This window comes from Podarcis muralis, chromosome 10, assembly GCF_964188315.1.
Source record: "Podarcis muralis chromosome 10, rPodMur119.hap1.1, whole genome shotgun sequence".
Classification (NCBI taxonomy): Eukaryota; Metazoa; Chordata; class Lepidosauria; order Squamata; family Lacertidae; genus Podarcis; species Podarcis muralis.
The window spans coordinates 8,690,173-8,707,651 of record NC_135664.1 but is presented as its reverse complement, the minus strand read 5'-3'; the positions used below and the strand labels follow the sequence as shown (position 1 = coordinate 8,707,651).

At 41.2% G+C, this 17,479-nt stretch overlaps 1 protein-coding gene across 4 annotated transcripts in view; it reads left to right on the top strand.

Annotated features, from left to right (window-relative positions):
• The window catches only part of LRRK2 (leucine rich repeat kinase 2), an 84,716-nt gene extending 67,627 nt beyond the window's left edge, over window positions 1–17,089 (top strand). For 3 of the 4 annotated variants that reach the window (XM_077935800.1, XM_028745830.2, XM_028745833.2), the window contains 15 exons: window positions 91–282; window positions 1,609–1,755; window positions 2,154–2,254; window positions 2,800–2,990; window positions 3,233–3,393; window positions 4,923–5,093; window positions 6,260–6,360; window positions 6,564–6,758; window positions 9,254–9,447; window positions 9,855–9,924; window positions 10,773–10,957; window positions 12,418–12,570; window positions 13,168–13,376; window positions 14,969–15,043; window positions 16,610–17,089. In XM_077935800.1, the coding sequence (XP_077791926.1) occupies window positions 91–282; window positions 1,609–1,755; window positions 2,154–2,254; window positions 2,800–2,990; window positions 3,233–3,393; window positions 4,923–5,093; window positions 6,260–6,360; window positions 6,564–6,758; window positions 9,254–9,447; window positions 9,855–9,924; window positions 10,773–10,957; window positions 12,418–12,570; window positions 13,168–13,376; window positions 14,969–15,043; window positions 16,610–16,731 (2,267 nt within the window). In that variant the 3' untranslated portion in view covers window positions 16,732–17,089. Of the gene's footprint in view, window positions 1–90; window positions 283–1,608; window positions 1,756–2,153; window positions 2,255–2,799; window positions 2,991–3,232; window positions 3,394–4,922; window positions 5,094–6,259; window positions 6,361–6,563; window positions 6,759–9,253; window positions 9,448–9,854; window positions 9,925–10,772; window positions 10,958–12,417; window positions 12,571–13,167; window positions 13,377–14,968; window positions 15,044–16,609 lie in introns of those variants that run through there. The other variant, XM_077935802.1, reaches the window with a different exon arrangement.
• The last annotated feature ends 390 nt before the right edge of the window (window positions 17,090–17,479 follow it).

The following is a 17,479-nucleotide window of genomic DNA, read 5'->3' as shown; positions in this document are numbered from 1 at the left end:
AATATTTGGGGGAGGAGAATGCTGTTGGGTTTGCACTTTGTAGCTGTAGCACACCACGGTCCGAATAACATTTTCTTGACTCTCATCCAGGTTGCATCCTCTTGGGGCAAGTTGTTGATCACATTGATTCTCTTATGGAAGAATGGTTTCCAGGCTTGCTAGAAGTGGATGTTTGTGGTGAAGGAGAAACACTCTTGAAAAAATGGGCTTTGTATAGCTTTGAGGATGGTGAGGAGCACCAGCAAATATTACTTGATGACCTTCTGAAAAAAGCAGAAGAAGGTATCTAGTGCTTTAACAAAGCTATCCTAAAATACCTTTTCAGTGTGCAAATAAATGTATATCTGTTCTCATCAATATACTCGTATTTTAGCACAGATAGCCTAATTCACAGGTAGGGGACCTTCAGCCTGGGGGGTGGGCGTGATTTGGGACTGCCAAGGATCCCAATTTGGTCATGAGACTGTTTTCCCCAAGTCCCACCAAGATGTCCCACACCTAACATCGTTTGATATCAGGCGTGGAGCTTATGCAGCCATGACTGCAAAAGAACTATTGTGAGCATAACAGTGCGCTCCCAATTGTTCCTCTGCAAGCAAAGCTTGCATTTGGTGCCAAATACAAGGCCCACTGCGATTGGTTCCACTCAGGAGCCTCCCAAGTGCAGCCAATCCGTCAGTGGCACAACTTGGTTTTTTTACTGAATTTAAATTCAGCACTGAATGCAAAAACCGCTGAGATCAGCTACACTCAGGAACTCCTAGGATCAACTTCATCCCAGATGGTAAACTCCAAACAGCTTCTGTTAACTGCCAGAACAAATATAATACGGACTGCAGCTCTGGATATCATTAGATTTATCACTTCTCTGGTTTCTGTATGCTTCTATTTGGCTCCCAGTACAATGCTGCATTACACAAATATATATATATCTACAGCTATAAGCCAAGATTTTGCACCTTCCAGAATAACAGAAGTTTCACAGTGGTAATAAGCAGTTTGATTTGATCTTTCAAGTTACAGAAACCCTCTGGCCAGAGGACCTTTAACAACAGATCAGTGTTTTCGTTTTGTGCTTCACAACAAATGATGCCATTTAACCTCTTTAAATACATGGCATTTATTATTCAAAGGTACATAGAATTTTATATGTATCCTAATACATATATGCATGGAATAATGGATACCATGCGTATTTGCAGGGGCCAGGTCCTGAGCGCAGTGAGGAGTTGCAGAACCAGGCCCTTGCTGTTTTTTGTTTTGGGGGAGTCGGGTGCAGCCTGGCAGGTGTGGCCAGATCAGGAGATGCATTTTCCCCTGGCTCTTTGCCACAGCAATGTTGTTTATTCCCAGCTGTTGCCAGTTCCTACTTTCGCTCCTGATCCTGCTTTATTTCCTGATCCAGTTCCTGATCCTGCTTCAGCATTCCTAGCCTTGCTCCAGTTCCTTCTCCTCCTCCAGTTTCTGTCCTCCATTGAACTGCTACCATTGTTACCATCTATAGCCTGGTCCCAGCGTGTCGGGTCTGGACTGTTGCTGCCAATGACCCAGACTGTGACAATCTCTTTGTTCAATCTTTTGTATTTTTGTTTCTCTTTATTCATATAGGTGACCTCTTGGTGAATCCAGATCAGCCAAAATGTACTATTGCAATTGCCCGAATTGCTCCAGACCTGATACTGGCCGATTTACCTAGAAATATAATGTTGAAAAATGAGGAACTAGTATTTTGCCAAACACCAGAATTTCTTCTAGGTAACTATTATTGTTGCTATAGCTGTGAGACTGCCAGCTTGTATAATTTTCCAAATTGGTATACATTCCTTGAATCAAGAGGGGCATACTTATATGAGAGTAGGCCTATTGGCACTGAACACCCTGATTACCCTAGTACATAACATTTTAACATTTATCCATTTTATTCTTAGTTGAATAAAATAGATTAACTGTGCAAATTGATTGATAAATTATATGAGGCCTAATTTAACTTGTTCATTGACCAGTTCTTGAGAAGTATAGGGAGCACCTATATTGTAGAACATACAAAAAGGAATTCTTTGTACTGTATATTTTAAAGAACAGGCCCTGGCAAATGTGGGATGGATTACAGTCTATATATTTTTTACATTGTGTTCTGTTTTCTTTCGGGAAAGGTGATGGTGGATTTGGATCTGTATACCGTGCTTCTTACAGTGGAAATGAGGCAGCTGTAAAGATTTTTAATAAGCACACATCTCTTAGACTTCTAAGACAAGTAAGTCTTTGAAGAGCTTGTTTGAGAGAAGCACCCATTCTAAAGGTTTCAGCAGATTAAAAGAAGAAAAACTCACTTTCTAAATATTGTGAACCACTTTTTGAATGCCTTGAGGGACTGGGTGAACAATTTAAATCCAGATAAGACAGTAGTACTGCTAGTTGGGGAAACTGGTTATCCCCAGGTTTTTGTATCCCAGGGTTATTTTTGTGTTTTTGTATTTTTTATGTTTATATTTTAATTGCTTGTGGATTTCCTCTGTAAAAGAAATGGGGGCTATTAATATTTGAATTGCCTTAACTTTTAAGAATTTGTGTTTCTGGCTTATAGGGAAGTTATTACAAGTTAACACAATAACATGTCGTATAACATTGGCAAAGTAGAGATTTAGAAGCCCTTCCCAAATTGATTTCCGACACTTTTTGCATACAAGATAGAGTTGGCTCCAATAATCTACTTGACCTCCCACCCACCTGAGCACAGAACTGCCACTGAAAAACAAGTGCTTGTGCTTCTGTTGTTTCATTTTAAATTTACATTTCTAGGAACTTGCAGTGCTTTGCCATCTTCATCACCCTAGTTTAGTGCTCTTGCTGGCTGCAGCAGTGCGTCCCCGAATGCTTGTCATGGAATTAGCACCAAAAGGGTCTCTAGATCGATTGCTGCAACAAGACAATGCCAGTCTAACCAGAACACTCCAGCACAGGATAGCTCTACATGTAGCCGATGGCTTAAGGTAAAACTATCTTTAAATGTTTGTTTCAGCACAAAAAAAATCAAAATGGATTTCCCCCCATTGCAATACATGTTTCTGAATATTCTATTTCTGCTAAGTAATATTCATTTATACTAATGGATTTCCTAAATTTGATAAATCTGAAGTGTTGTGCACTCTGTTCACATATGACTAGATGTTTTGAAGCTGCCTGGCACTACTTCTCATTTTCAATATTTCCAATACATATATTTTTCTCACAGGTATCTGCATTCAGCAATGATAATCTACCGTGATCTAAAGCCCCACAATGTGCTTCTCTTTACACTGTATCCCAATTCAGCGGTCATTGCAAAGATTGCCGATTATGGTATCGCCCAGTATTGCTGTAGAATGGGGATAAAAACATCTGAGGGCACACCAGGTATGAAGGTCTTCATATTTAATCAAATCAAGGTATCACATGAGTCTCTTGTAGTGTAACAAGGTTAACATCATGACTCATTTGAGAAATGTAATTTAGAAGAACTAAATTTTCCAAAGCCAGTGACCAGCCTTACTCTCCCCATCCTAAGGGGAAATGGTTTTAAAGTAAACGATTACTCTCTTCCATTTGGGAACACAGGGTTAACTCCTCCTTCCTAGAACCCTGTCAGGGTCCTGCAGGTAGTGATGGCAATTTTTCATCTTCATAATCCTTTCCTTGAACATACACAATTGCTTCTTTTCCTATGTCTCTGTAAAACCACTGAGCAGGACTGTTTAGGGATACAGAACAAGATGTTTCAACATGTGTTATTTTAATAAGCTGGCTTGCGGTGGAATCCTAGTCATGTCTACTCAAAAATAAGTTCCATTGGGTTAAATGGTGCTTACTTAATGTATTTTTAATCTTTGTTGGAAGATGCCCATAGTGGCTGGGGAGACCCACCCAGATGGGTGGTTGAAATATACTCAGAGTCGCAAAGTGATTTCATGCTCTTTATTCAGCTCATAGTGGTGAGGAGGAATGAATGAAAGTCCCCTCAAAGTATCTGCTTTATATACATTATTTACACAATGGGCTGCACATGATTGGCTAATTCCAGAATTCTACTGTAAGCCAATCAGGTTGTGGATTCACTTCTATCTGGAGCATGATTGGGTAGTTCCTGCCAACCAATCATGCTGCTGCATTGTTCTAGGACCAATCAGACTGCTGCATTCTGAATCCTATTGTTCTAGGACCAATCAGACTGCTGCCTTTTGGATCCTATTGTTCTAGGACCAATCAGACTGCTGCAGTTTGGATCCTATTCAACTCAGTACATAACAGCGGGGTACAAATAATAAATTATTATTATATTACTCTCAGGTAAGTAGTGGTGGGGTTGCATCTTAAAACAGGCACAGAATCTTTATTGAATTTGGAAAACAAAATCTGCTTTGCATGCAGAAGGTCCCATGTTTAATCCTGAGCATATCCACATTTGGCTGAGAGAATCCCCTGGCTTGAGAGCCATTCAGTGTAAACTACTGAGCTAGATAGACTAATGTTCTGACTCGGTATAAGTCAGATCTCCATATTGCATTAGTATGGGGCAGCCTCTCATGGCCAAAAGTTTCAATTTACCTTTTTGGGGTTGTTGCTTGTTGACTCCATAGCCAGCTTGGACTTTGAGTAGATGTATGAGAGCCTGTGTATAAAGTCTTTCAGTGACTTTCTTATTCTCCTTAGTATATTATGCTTCTGTGGAAAGAGAGACAGACAGAGTGTAAGAGATGGTTTTTCTTATTAACGTTCATGATTGCTTTCTGGAAGCTCTCGGCTCTTTTTAGGCCCTAAATAGTTGATGTTCGTGTGAAGTTTCTTATGTCGCTTAACATAACTTGAGATTCCTAAATTAGAACAACAAATACAGCAACAGCATGACAAGAAGCATAACAATTAATGACTTGGGTATTATTTTTTAGGCTTCAGAGCACCAGAAGTTGCAAGAGGAAATGTTATTTACAATCAGCAAGCTGATGTTTATTCATTTGGCTTGCTCCTGTATGACATTTTAACAGCTGGTGGGAGAATATTAGAAGGCATGAAATTTCCTAATGAATTTGATGACTTAGCTATCCATGGAAAATTGCCAGGTATGTTTACTTCTCCTAGTGTTCAATACAGTGGTTGTTGCATGAGCAGTAGACAGTACTGAAAGCCAAAAAGGCAGAAGAGGAAAGGTTTGGAATAAAGATATCAAGTGGCCTGGAAACTGAAGGCACTGCAAACATTCGGTGCACAGTGTTCCATTAAAACCAACAGAAATTCAGGGCAGCTAATATTATCTGGCTCAACCACTGCCATGTAAGTTTACAGAATACATTGTGCCTCCTTAGTTATGTTGATATACTCAGGTTGTTCACTGGTGGTTTATTTTTCATTATTTAATGTCCTCATATAAGATGGTATGTGTAGGACATTATGTGTACAGTGGTACCTCGGGTTAAGAACTTAATTCGTTCTGGAGGTCCGTTCTTAACCTGAAACTGTTCTTAACCTGAAGCACCACTTTAGCTAATAGGGCTTCCCGCTGCCGCTGCGCCCCCAGAGCACGATTTTTGTTCTCATCCTGAAGCAAAGTTCTTAACCTGAAGCACTATTTCTGGGTTAGCAGAGTCTGTAACCTGAAGAGTATGTAACCCGAGGTACCACTGTATTATGTGTGCACACAATTCTGCGTGGGTGGGGGTGGTCCATTCTAACATTAAAGCAAGGTTAAGGAAATACTTGTGTAAGCAGCAAATAGTTACATTGAAGAGAACAAGGTTACAAAACAGTATTAAATAACAGTGTACCATCCGCTGCTTGGAGTTCATGAGGACCAATATTTTAAAATTTGTAATTTGTTTAATTCTCTGTGTCTTGACGCTGAGAGTAAATTTTCGGCTCTTTTGTGAAAGAAACAAGACTTAGCAAAAAACCTCGTCTTATACACAGAAAAATAAGGTACTTATGGGAGGGATTTACATTCTTTTCAACCCCATTTTGACTGAAGGAATTCTTGCAGTAAGCAAGAATTTAAAAGCAATTGATTTTACTATAAAAAGGTAAAGGACCCTTGGACAGTTAAGTCCAGTCAAAGGTGACTATGGTGTTGCGGCACTCATCTCACTTTCAGGCCGAGAGAGCTGATGTTTGTCCACAGAAAGCTTTCCGGGTCATGTGACTAAACTGCTTCTGGTGCGCAGAGGACTGTATACTTAACACTGGTCTGTGTAGTTCCTTTTATTCATCTGAAACTCAAAAACTTAAATTCTAGATCCTGTCAAAGAATATAGCTGCACCCCCTGGCCAGAAGTTGAAGATTTAATTAAGAAGTGTTTGAAAGAAAATCCTCAGGAAAGACCTACATCTGCTCAGGTATGGCATTTACTGTGGGTTATGTGTTTATAAGTGGAAAAGACCATCTGATCTGCTGTATAAATGAATGTGTCATTAAATGCCTTTCTAAACAATACAGTATATGCAGTATTGGCAGTGCATTTTATTACTGTGGTGTAAGGAACATAATGTATAAGAAGGAGCCATTACTCACTGTTGCTACTAATGTGCTATTTCTGCAGGTTTATGATATTTTGAACTCGGCAGAACTTGTCTGCTTGATGAGATACATCTCAGTACCCTCTCCTTTTGGAGCAGATTGCATGGTTGCTGCAAATCCAAGTTGTAAGAAGACAGGAATCTGGATAGGTAGCGGAAACTTAGAAGCAGCACAGATCTCATTTATTGATTTAAATTCAGATGGACACAGGTGTCAGGTAGGTGTAAAAGCTGGTTCTTAATACAAATGCTTCAGTCCTGGTAGATGCAATACTTATATAATAAACTTCATACCTTAGTAGAATCTCAAAGGGCAGTTAATTCAGCATGTATATATATTTGCATGCCATAGAAAGGTTTGTTTTGTTTTGCATTTTGTAATGGAGATTTCTTTTACATCTCAGATCTATCAGTCTCATAATAGCATTCAATTACATACTCAATGGGTGTTGTTGTTTAGTCGTTTAGTCGTGTCCGACTCTTCGTGACCCCATGAACCAGAGCACGCCAGGCACTCAATGGGTAGAGGAACAATAATTGTTACCATAGCTGTTACAGTTTTCAATGTTAGCCTAGCAACAGTGAGTCCTATCTTTTAAACCTCTTTATGTGTCAATAAGTGCTATAATCTTACAGGCATATAAAACATTAAATAAAAATGTATGGAAGGAACCCTGACTTTAAAAAAAAAAAAGAATAATAATAATAAAATGCAACCTTGAGAGGTTTGGTTGTTTTTTTAAATTGTTGAGAGAGAAAAAGAGGACAGCCCAAATGAGATAATAGGAGGTAGGCTCAATATGTCTTTTCGCTGGAAAGAAGTCATAGCCCTGAACTGGAACAAGGGTTCTGGTTCAAAATAAAAGAACAAGTCTTCCAGGACCACAGCCAGCAATCATGCAGGAGAGCCTAGTACAGTGGTACCTCGGGTTACATACGCTTCAGGTTACATACGCTTCAGGTTACAGACTCCGCTAACCCAGAAATATTACCTCGGGTTAAGAACTTTGCTTCAGGATGAGAACAGAAATCGTGCGGTGGTGGCGCGGCGGCAGCGGGAGGCCCCATTAGCTAAAGTGGTGCTTCAGGTTAAGAACAGTTTCAGGTTAAGAATGGACCTCCGGAATGAATTAAATACTTAACCCGAGGTACCACTATATTCAGGTGGTAGGCTTTTCGAGCTGCTGGGACTTGGCCAATGGAAGCTGTGCAGGGCTTTCTTGGTCCTCAGAGGAGATGGAAGTCTATCAGCCTTCATAGATAAAGGTACAGTCAGACATCGGGATAAATACGCTTCAGGATAAGTATTTTCGGGTTGCGTTCCGCGACGACCCAGAAGTAACGGAGCGTGTTACTTCCGGGTTTCGCCACTCGCGCATGCGCAGACGGTCAAAATGACGTTGTGCGTGGAAAGCCACTACCGACATAAGGGGGGTTGCGGGCTCACGCCCCCATCTACATCCTCGCGGGGCGGGCTGCAGCCCCGCGGGACTCAGGGATTCCCGGGTCTCATTAATATTCATTATTCGCTCCGCCAGCCAATCGGCTGGCGGTGGGGGCAGGCTTACTAGGTGACATTTAAGGTGACATTTAAGGTCGGGGCAGCCCGTGCTCGCCCCTTTCTTTCTTTTCAGCAGCTGCGGTTTCCCACCCACCCACCCTCTAGGTTTGCATTTGGACTTTGCTATGGGCTTCGGCTGGTCGCCACAAGGGGCCTGGTAGGAGTTTTTCCATTTGGCTAATTGGCTGTATTTTGGAAGCCACATGGTTTTTTCGCCTACCTCATAGCAAAACGTCACAACACCTTTGTTTTTGGCGGTTAGGCATTGGCAGGGGTATTATTATGCAAATGAGTTGGGGGGGAGGAACGCCACCACCTCCCCCAAATGATGAAGGGTAGTTCGTTAAAGGACTCCGGGGGGCGTCGCCTTGTCCAAAACCTATGGAGGCTAGGGCCCCGAGCGGTAACCCCTCGGGGAGCGCCTAGGGATGTGCATCTCGGGGGCTCCCCCTGTTGGTGCTTAACTCTTCCCGGTTTTATACCGGTTAGTCTGATAGGGCCAATGCCTAAAGCCAATACCGCTCTTACCTCTAATCAATAAAGTTGTGGCCATTTTTCGCCCATTAACCTAAATTCTGGTGTCCGGTGTCTTTATTTATTCCATCTGTGGGAGGGGGTGGGAATCGCCACGCAAGTAGCGAAACGTGACCTGCGCAGTCACGTCTTACGTTCTGTTCAGGATGCGAACAGGGCTCCAGAACGGATCCCGTTCACATCCCGAGGTACCACTGTACTTCCTGTGAAGGCTGCATGTAGAATCTGGTGCTTTGTAGGCTTATTCGGGATGGGCCCAGTGAGTGGATTCATTTCCTCCTTTGAGCTGCTACTCCTTGGACCTTCAAGAATCCAGGTTCATTACTACTATGAGTAAAGGAAGGGCAGCAGGGAGCTGGTCACTTAATCTTTGCTCCTTAATGTACTGCTGCTTACAAAAGTGTAACGTTCAGAGGAAGGGGAAAGTGGACCCGACCAGCTGTCCTTAGAGAAAAAGAAGCATTTACATGTTCCATAGCCCCATGGTAGCTACTAATTTTGGAAAGATAAAGTAGTCAGTCGGATGGATCTTTTCCTAGAATTCAAGGGAATGATAAGATTAATATGTGTTTGTGTAATTGTGTCCAGATGTTTACTATATATATTGTTCCCCACCAGGAAATTGCAGATAACAGAGTATTGTGTATGGCCTTGGTAACTCTTTCTGCAGAGAAGGAGAACTGGATTGTAGCAGGAACTCATTCTGGTTGTTTGTGGGTCTTTCACGCAGAAGAGGAGAAGCCCAGGCACCAACTTCAGAAGATGTCGGATTCTGTCACATGTCTTTACTGCTACTCTTATGCAAAGCAAAAGTACGGTTGTATCTAAGTATAGATGAAATTTCATAATAGATTTATAGTTAGAAAAGTACAAAAAAAATGTCCACCCAGAAATAATTTTACATACCTGTGCATCTCATATCTACATATTCAAATAGCTTAAATGGGTGTTGTGAGAATTATTATCGCCTTTGTGCAGGTGTCTAATTGCAATATGACTTGAAGGGTAGACTTTTAAAAAATGAAGTTGAATGCTTTTGATTTGTGCTTCCAGTCATAATATTGCACACGTATATTGGTGCATCTCACTAAAAATTATGCTTGTGTAATAGTTCATTTAGTATGCAGTGAACGGTTATTTCTATAAGAATCATGCAGTGGTTTAGTAAGATATATATAATCAGTTTATTTCAATGATATAATTCCCTGTTTCATTTCAGCAAACAGAACTATTTTTGTGCTGGTACAGCTGATGGGCAGCTAGCTGTTTTTAAAGACACAGCAGTGAAGGTACATCTGCAACACTATCTTCCAGTAATTCTGAAACACATACATAGTTTTTGATGCACTTCCCCCTTTTCATTTGTGTTGAAAGTTTAGAGGTCTTTCTAAAACTCTTTGACAGCTGATGTTATTGAAATATCACTGAATAGGGAAGCCACATAAAGGCCCCTTTCACACATTATGGTAAGCCATAGCCTGAAACAAATTATGGGTTACCACAAATGAGCAGTGGGCTGGTGCACAATGATCAAATCATGGCTAACTTGCTCCTCTCTTTCCTTATAAATATAGTAAACTGTACAAATGGCTCAGGAATTTTAATCAAAATCCATTTTATAAACAATGTTAATTTCATTTATAGCATTACAGAAGAATTGTGGATCATACACAATGAGTTTCATTCCTTCACTTGTCATGTTTCCCTCTTCAACAATTGTGTCTCCTCATATTTTCTCATTTTCCGTAATGCTTATGAATGCATCTTGGTTTATATTTAAGTTGTTTATGCTTATATCTTTTAGATTCTGCATATCATATAAATGGTATCCCAGTATTTTTTAATGTAATTATTTTTAGGTTTCAAACAGGTTTTATATATGTATATAGTTTTATCAGTGTTTAATTGTTTTTAATGATTGTTCCCCCTATTTTTTTAGCAGTTCTTAATTTTATTTGTAAGCTGCTTTGAGTACCGCCAGGGGAAAAGGCAGGGTATTTTGTTGTTGTTATTGTTGTTAGTATTGAATGACCATGCAACAACAACAACATTTAAAGTTATGTATATCAGCAGGGACTGGTGTTTTATTCATGCCTGGAGATTTTTCTCACCGATTTTTTTTTTGCTATACTTCCAGTGCAAAGATGCTGCACCTTTGAAGATTTTACAACTTGGAACCCGCAGCACCCCACTTATGTGCTTAAGAGAATCTGTTTATTCATGTGAAAAAAATACAATCTGGGGAGGCTGTGGAACAAAGATTATATCATTTTCTAATGACTTCTGCGTCCAAAAAATCATTGAGACAAAAACAAGCCAAATGTAAGTTCATTTGTTTTAATTTTCACTACATGCCTTTGTCTCTTCTGGTTGTGTTCTTTAAAATGCATCATTTATTCTTTAAGTATCTTGCTTTTCTTTTTGCCTGGTACTTCTCTTTACCCTATCTGCATCTTTTTGGTGGGATGAGGAGAATAAGATTCTCCTCGCCCAACCATGAGAAACCTTATTTGGCCTTATCACTTGTAAAATCTAAATTGTGCGATTAACCAAACTGTTTACAGTTTCCAAACAAATGCTGAGTGTCTTCCATTCATATGACTGAGGGTCAGGGAGTCCCAAGTACTTTCACGCTTGCATAAATGCTGCACACCTTTGTCAGATGTATTTTTCCATTTATTTCTATTATGCTGATCCATGTGTGTTTCTTAGAAACGCCTTGGAATACATTTCTGTTCGAACTCCCACTGATTTTTTCCTTGTGAACTTTGGACGCCCAGAAGCTCATCTGAACAAATCCATGGATGTCATGGAGGTAGTCTTAAGTGACATCAATTGGCAATAAATCAAGCCCATTATCTGCACGTATCTACATCAGAGTTGGTCATGTGATGCCCTCTAGATGTTGTTGAACTCTTAACTCTCATTGGCCCCAGCCAGCATTTTCAATGTGCAAGGATTATAGGAGTTGCATACCCTTCAACTTACAGATACTAGGCTGGATATAGAACCGTGGTTCCCAACGTGGGGCACACACCCCACAGCAGGGCAATTTGATTTTTAAGGGGGGCAATTTAAGAATGTGTTATTAACAGTTAATGTCCTTCTATGCTTCCTCCACGTGAATAGTTCACTTTTTGAATAGTAATAATTATATGTCACGGGGGCATCAGGGTTTTAGAGATGCTTAGGTTTGGCATGGCCAATAAAAGGTTGAGAACCACTGGTATAGAACATGAAATACACCACAACAGAACAATGAAATTCAGAGCAAAGTCAGCTCAAAAAGCAGAGGAGGCTAAACAACCATCAGCTAAACCAACAACTATTGGGGGGGGTTAATATGGCACTAGAGTGATGACAATATTGATGCCAGTCAGACTTGTGGGAGGAGGGCATTCCACAGCTGAAGGCTCTTAGTTTGGACACGCATTAAATTCAAACACGTAGCCACTGAGGATAGCTCTGAATATTGGCCAGTACCCAGAGATTTCCTTGCAGGAGCAGAAAGTACTTACCTGTGTGAGCTGGTGCTGGGGAAGGGAAGTATCCTCTCCCACTGTGGCACACATTTTTTTGAAGGGTACTTCAACGCCTAGGAGCAGATTTTCAGGGGAGGTGAACAGCTCTGGATGTGGAACTTCTGCAGGTAGGATCTAGGGATGGGGGGAGTCCACCAAGCTTTTCAGAGGTGTCTATTGTAAACTTCCCATCTTTGCAAACACATGTTATATGTTCTGTACCATCATATATCATTCTGATTTTTCTTTTCTGCCCCTCAGATTATGCCACAGGGCTCACAGTGATGCCAATATCATTTCCATAGCAGTAGACAAATCCATCTACTTGGCAAAGAAAAATAGCTATTTTGTGGAAGTTTGGGATAAAAAGACAGAGAAGCTTTGTGAACTAATCGACTGCATGCATTTTCTAAAGTGAGTATTTTGTGTACAGCTGTCACAGAGAAGTCAGGGATATCATGGGTGGTTAAGCTGATTTTAAAAATGTGTTCCACAAGCGAAGCTTTAATAGTAAAAAATAAATAAAAAGGCTTCCAGATGACCTGTTTGTCCTGATTGCACAGAGGTTATACAGTGTGGTAGTTATCTGATACATTCCTATGCTTTTCCCCATCATTTTTCTTTCTGTAATATATTTGCCCATTTAAAGTGGATTTGTAGCTCAAGAGCGCAGTAGAGATTTTGCTATGTATTACAATGCACAAACTTTTCTTGTAGGTTTATTATGAAGGCACACTTTATTGCAAGAAGCACATATGTTGGCAACTACTCAAACTGGGCAGTTGTTCTCACAGGCAGGAAGTGACCAGAGATTGCTAGGCTTCTGCTTTTAGTATTCTAAATGATAGTGCAAAGAGAATAGGAAGTCAGTGTAGCTTAAAGCATTTCTGTCCTTCTTTCAGTTAAACAAATGGCTGCTTAATGAGATGCTTAGGTGAAAATATACGGGAAACGAAAGGAAAGGCATGACCCATTGCAACGTTAACATACAATGGTATCATATTGTTTTAGGGAGGAGGTGCCAAACCTGAATAAAGAATCAAAACAAGAAGTTGCTATTTTGGGAAGAGTGAAGAGCATCTTCCTGCAGAAGAATACAGCCCTTTGGATTGGCACAGGGGGAGGACATATCTTACTGCTTGACCTCTCAACGCGTCGGCCCATAAGAATAATAAGGGATTTCTGTGATTCTGTTAGATTCATGATGACAGCCCAGTTAGGTAAGTGAAGGCTTCACAGGAAATCATCATAGTCCCAGGAATGAAATGTATTTATGTATGGCTTATCCTTTGCTTCCTTCAAGGAACCGAGCACACATGTTTACCATTTTCATTTTTACTTTACACGCATATGTGTTCAGTTTTTAACATCTGATCCATGGCCATATTGAACCATTTCGAAAGTACAGTGGTACCTCGGGTTAAGTACTTAATTCGTTCTGGAGGTCCGTACTTAACCTGAAACTGTTCTTAACCTGAAGCACCACTGTAGCTAAAGGGACCTCCTGCTTCCGCCGCGCCGCTGGAGCACGATTGCTGTTCTCATCCTGAAGCAAAGTTCTTAACCTGAAGCACTGTTTCTGGGTTAGCGGAGTCTGTAACCTGAAGCGTATGTAACCCAAGGTACCACTCTACTGCAGCAAATCTACCCTCATATACCTTTTTCACTAACCTCCATTATTAAAATTAATGTGTGTTAGTTGAGCAAGACCACTTTGCTTGTGGGAAACGCATCTGCAGTCTCCAGTTCCCAAGTTAGAGATTAATAAAGATCTTTTTCATTGCTCTACCCACATGATTCTTACAGTGTCATCCTATACATGTCTCTTAGAAAGTAAGTATTGTTTTCAGTGGAACTTACTCCCGGGTAAGTGTTTCGACTCAAAACGAAAAGTCTGAACATTAACTGCAGTTGGTAAGGCTTACTGTAGCTTGCTGCATGAGCTAAAAGTCGAGCTCCGAAGTCTCCTCCTCTTGATTGTAAAAACTTGAGTATGGAATTTAGAGCAATAGTAAAAAGGTAAAGGTACCCCTGCCCGTACGGGCCAGTCTTGACAGACTCTGGGGTTGTGCGCCCATCTCACTCAAGAGGCCGAGGGCCAGCGCTGTCCGGAGACACTTCCGGGTCACGTGGCCAGCGTGACAAGCTGCATCTGGCAAGCCAGCGCAGCACACGGAACGCCGTTTACCTTCCCACTGGTAAGCGGTCCCTATTTATCTACTTGCACCCGGGGGTGCTTTCGAACTGCTAGGTTGGCAGGCGCTGGGACCGAACGACGGGAGCGCACCCCGCCGCGGGGATTCGAACTGCCGACCTTTCGATCGGCAAGCCCTAGGCGCTGAGGCTTTTACCCACAGCGCCACCCGCGTCCCAACAGAGCAATAGTACTATTTGTCATAATTCTACAATACGTGCTGTAGTTTATTTTTGCCCTCTGCACTTTCCTGATTGTTTATTTTCTTGGCAGCCCTCCTCAAGTGCAGCCTTAAATTATAATACTTTGTCAAAGTACAGGGCCTGAATCTAAAGAAGCCTCAGTTTGCTTCTACTTACACAAAGAAGCTTTCCTGCTTTCCTCCCAAAGCCCCTGTCAAAGGTTTGGGGGTGGCATTAGAGACTACAGTCAAAGGGATAGGACAATCCCTGCCGCTGCTGCCAATGCACGCATTGAGATACTTTCCATTTGCACACAGAGGGGGGGGGGGGGCTGGATCCAAGCCGATGTACTTTTAATACTGAAACTGTTTCGTTACTAATTAAAGTTTAACTTTGGATACTGGATTATATCTTACTTTTGTTTGTTTGGTAAAAGGGAGCCTGAAGAACGTAGTTCTCGTGTTGGGCTACTGCCATAAAGGTGAAAGCAAAGACAGCGAATACGCCACAGGTAAGGATTAGTGCCTTCTGCATTAAACATTTTAAAGGGAATCTGTACAGCTTTTGTGAGATCATGCCATGATAATATTTTCACCGCTGTTTATTCACTCTTCTGCTCCTGCTGGCTCTTGGCAAGTTTATGTTACACGGCGTCAATCATACACAACAGAATGCGATAATACACAATAGAAAGCCCCACATAGTCTTTCCGGGTACCATTTCCGTCTACCCAAAGTTTTAATATGCCACATAGCATGCTGATTAACTAGGAGTGCAGTCCTTTGCAGACTTATTTCCATGTAAGTGTGTAGGATTGCAGTTTACTGCTTAACTTGCTGACTAAAGCATTCTGATGGATAGCTATTGTTAGGTCCACCAGTCAAAGACCAAGGTCCAGTTCCGATGTAATGGGAAACCTTGGTTTTCTGTTGTGAAGCACAATTGTGCAGGGCTCTTCATACATGTTTCACTACTCTTCAGTGAATCAAAAAAGGGGATCTAAAGCTCTCACTTCTGCTTTGAAACTTATCTCAGTTCTTGATTATGTCCAGATTCAGGCTTCGTTTATAAAAGGCACAGAACAGGAGACTGTGGTTTTCCATTATGTTTGAATCAGGCGTAAATAACCACATACAGTATAAAGCTCCCTTGTCAGGCTGTAGGTTCATCCAGCCCAGAACTTGGCAAATTCCTGCACAGAATAACCTGATACCCACCTCTTGGACTAGTGCAGATCAGAACTTGGCTTTGCCCTTGTCTGAATATTGTGATGCAGTTCATGTAAGCATGCAAGATGCTCATTTAAATAATTGCTTTGAAAAGATTTTAATTTAAATGTTCACAAATTAATGCAAAAATCAAATGGAACTGTGGGTAAAAGCACGCAAAAGTGATTCAGGCCATAAATGCAGAGTTGCCCATTACTGCTCCCAGGCCTCAGGAGGCAGAGGTCTCTCCTACCTTCTGCATGCAACCACGTAAAAGGCTGGATCTGCCTGGTTAAAAGTCAGGACTTTTCTCATGTGAGTCAACCATGATTAGTATTTCACTTACAGATACCATAGAATTTTGAGATCAGGAATCCCGCTCACGTGTGGGTCTCATATATGCAAGATTTTCCTTTCTTAACCAGACTGATGAAAAATAAGCTTGGAGATAAATTTTGCCCACATGAGTCTGCTGCCATTATGGCTAGCTTGTCCCTTTCTCACACTTGGGCTACATGGGAACTGTGGTTTACCTATCACAGAGCTACATTTCCCAGCACCCTTTGCAAACGACTGTATCCAGGAATTTTTGCAGAACTGAGGCTGGGTACACACCGTACATTTAAAGCACATATTGCTAGCCATTAACAATGCAATCCTATGCCTGTCTACTCAGAAGTAATCTTATTGAGTTCGATGGCACTTTTCCCCCAGTTGTGTGCATAGGATTTCTGCCCAAGTGACTGTTTCAGCTCCTATTTCTAAAGTTTCTAAAGTCCTATTTCTAAGTTGCCCAACAGCTGGAAAAATGCTTGAGATATATTTCCTGATTAATATCTTCAACCATATTTCCCTCAATTTGTTCACAGGAGTACAGTCATGTTTGACTATATGGGACATTAATCTGCCACATGAAGTGCAAAACCTGAGAAAACATATTGAGCTGAGACAAGAGTTAGCAGAAAAAATGAAGAGCATTTCTTTGGATTAACTGGCTATGAAAACACTTATCTCACTGGGCTCATACGGGAGGGTTCTGTGCTAGCTCCATTGAAATATGCAATGTAAATATTTCTCAGGAGGCATCAGCATCAGTTATGTTGAAAATATAGAGAATATTATTGACTGGGCAGTGCCTTAATTTTCCAGTGGTGAAAGGTAGGTAGGAAACCTAGCTGTAACATGTAACCTGAACTTTCATCTGGTTTTCAATGTCTTTTATACCACTCCATGTTTAGAGTAATTCCACTATCCCATGCTGTATTTATGTATGTATATTTAATCAAGCAATATTTTTATACTTTGTAACTTTTTGAAGCATTATGATATAAATAAAGACATGTTATAGAGCAGGAGTCGGCAACCAAAGGCCCATGGGCCACAAGCAGCCCACGGGGTCATTTTACCGGCCCACGAGCCACCTCCGAACCGAGCTACCTGCTTGGCGAGTCCCTGCACGCTGCGCTAAACCGGCGTGGCACAGAGACTCACTTCAGCGACACCGGAAATCACATCTGTGCAGACGCCAGCACCGGAAATCGCTGTCGGAATAACTTCATTGGACACAACCACATGCCAGGTCAGCACTAAGTCCAACTGAATTAAATGAAATTTACTCTATGGTAAATGGGGGCTAGATTACAGCCCAGCTTTGGTCCCGTTGAGATCAATTCAACTTACATAATCCTGTTTGCCTCCAACCTGTTTTAAGCACTTTAGATTGCTATTGTTGTGAATGT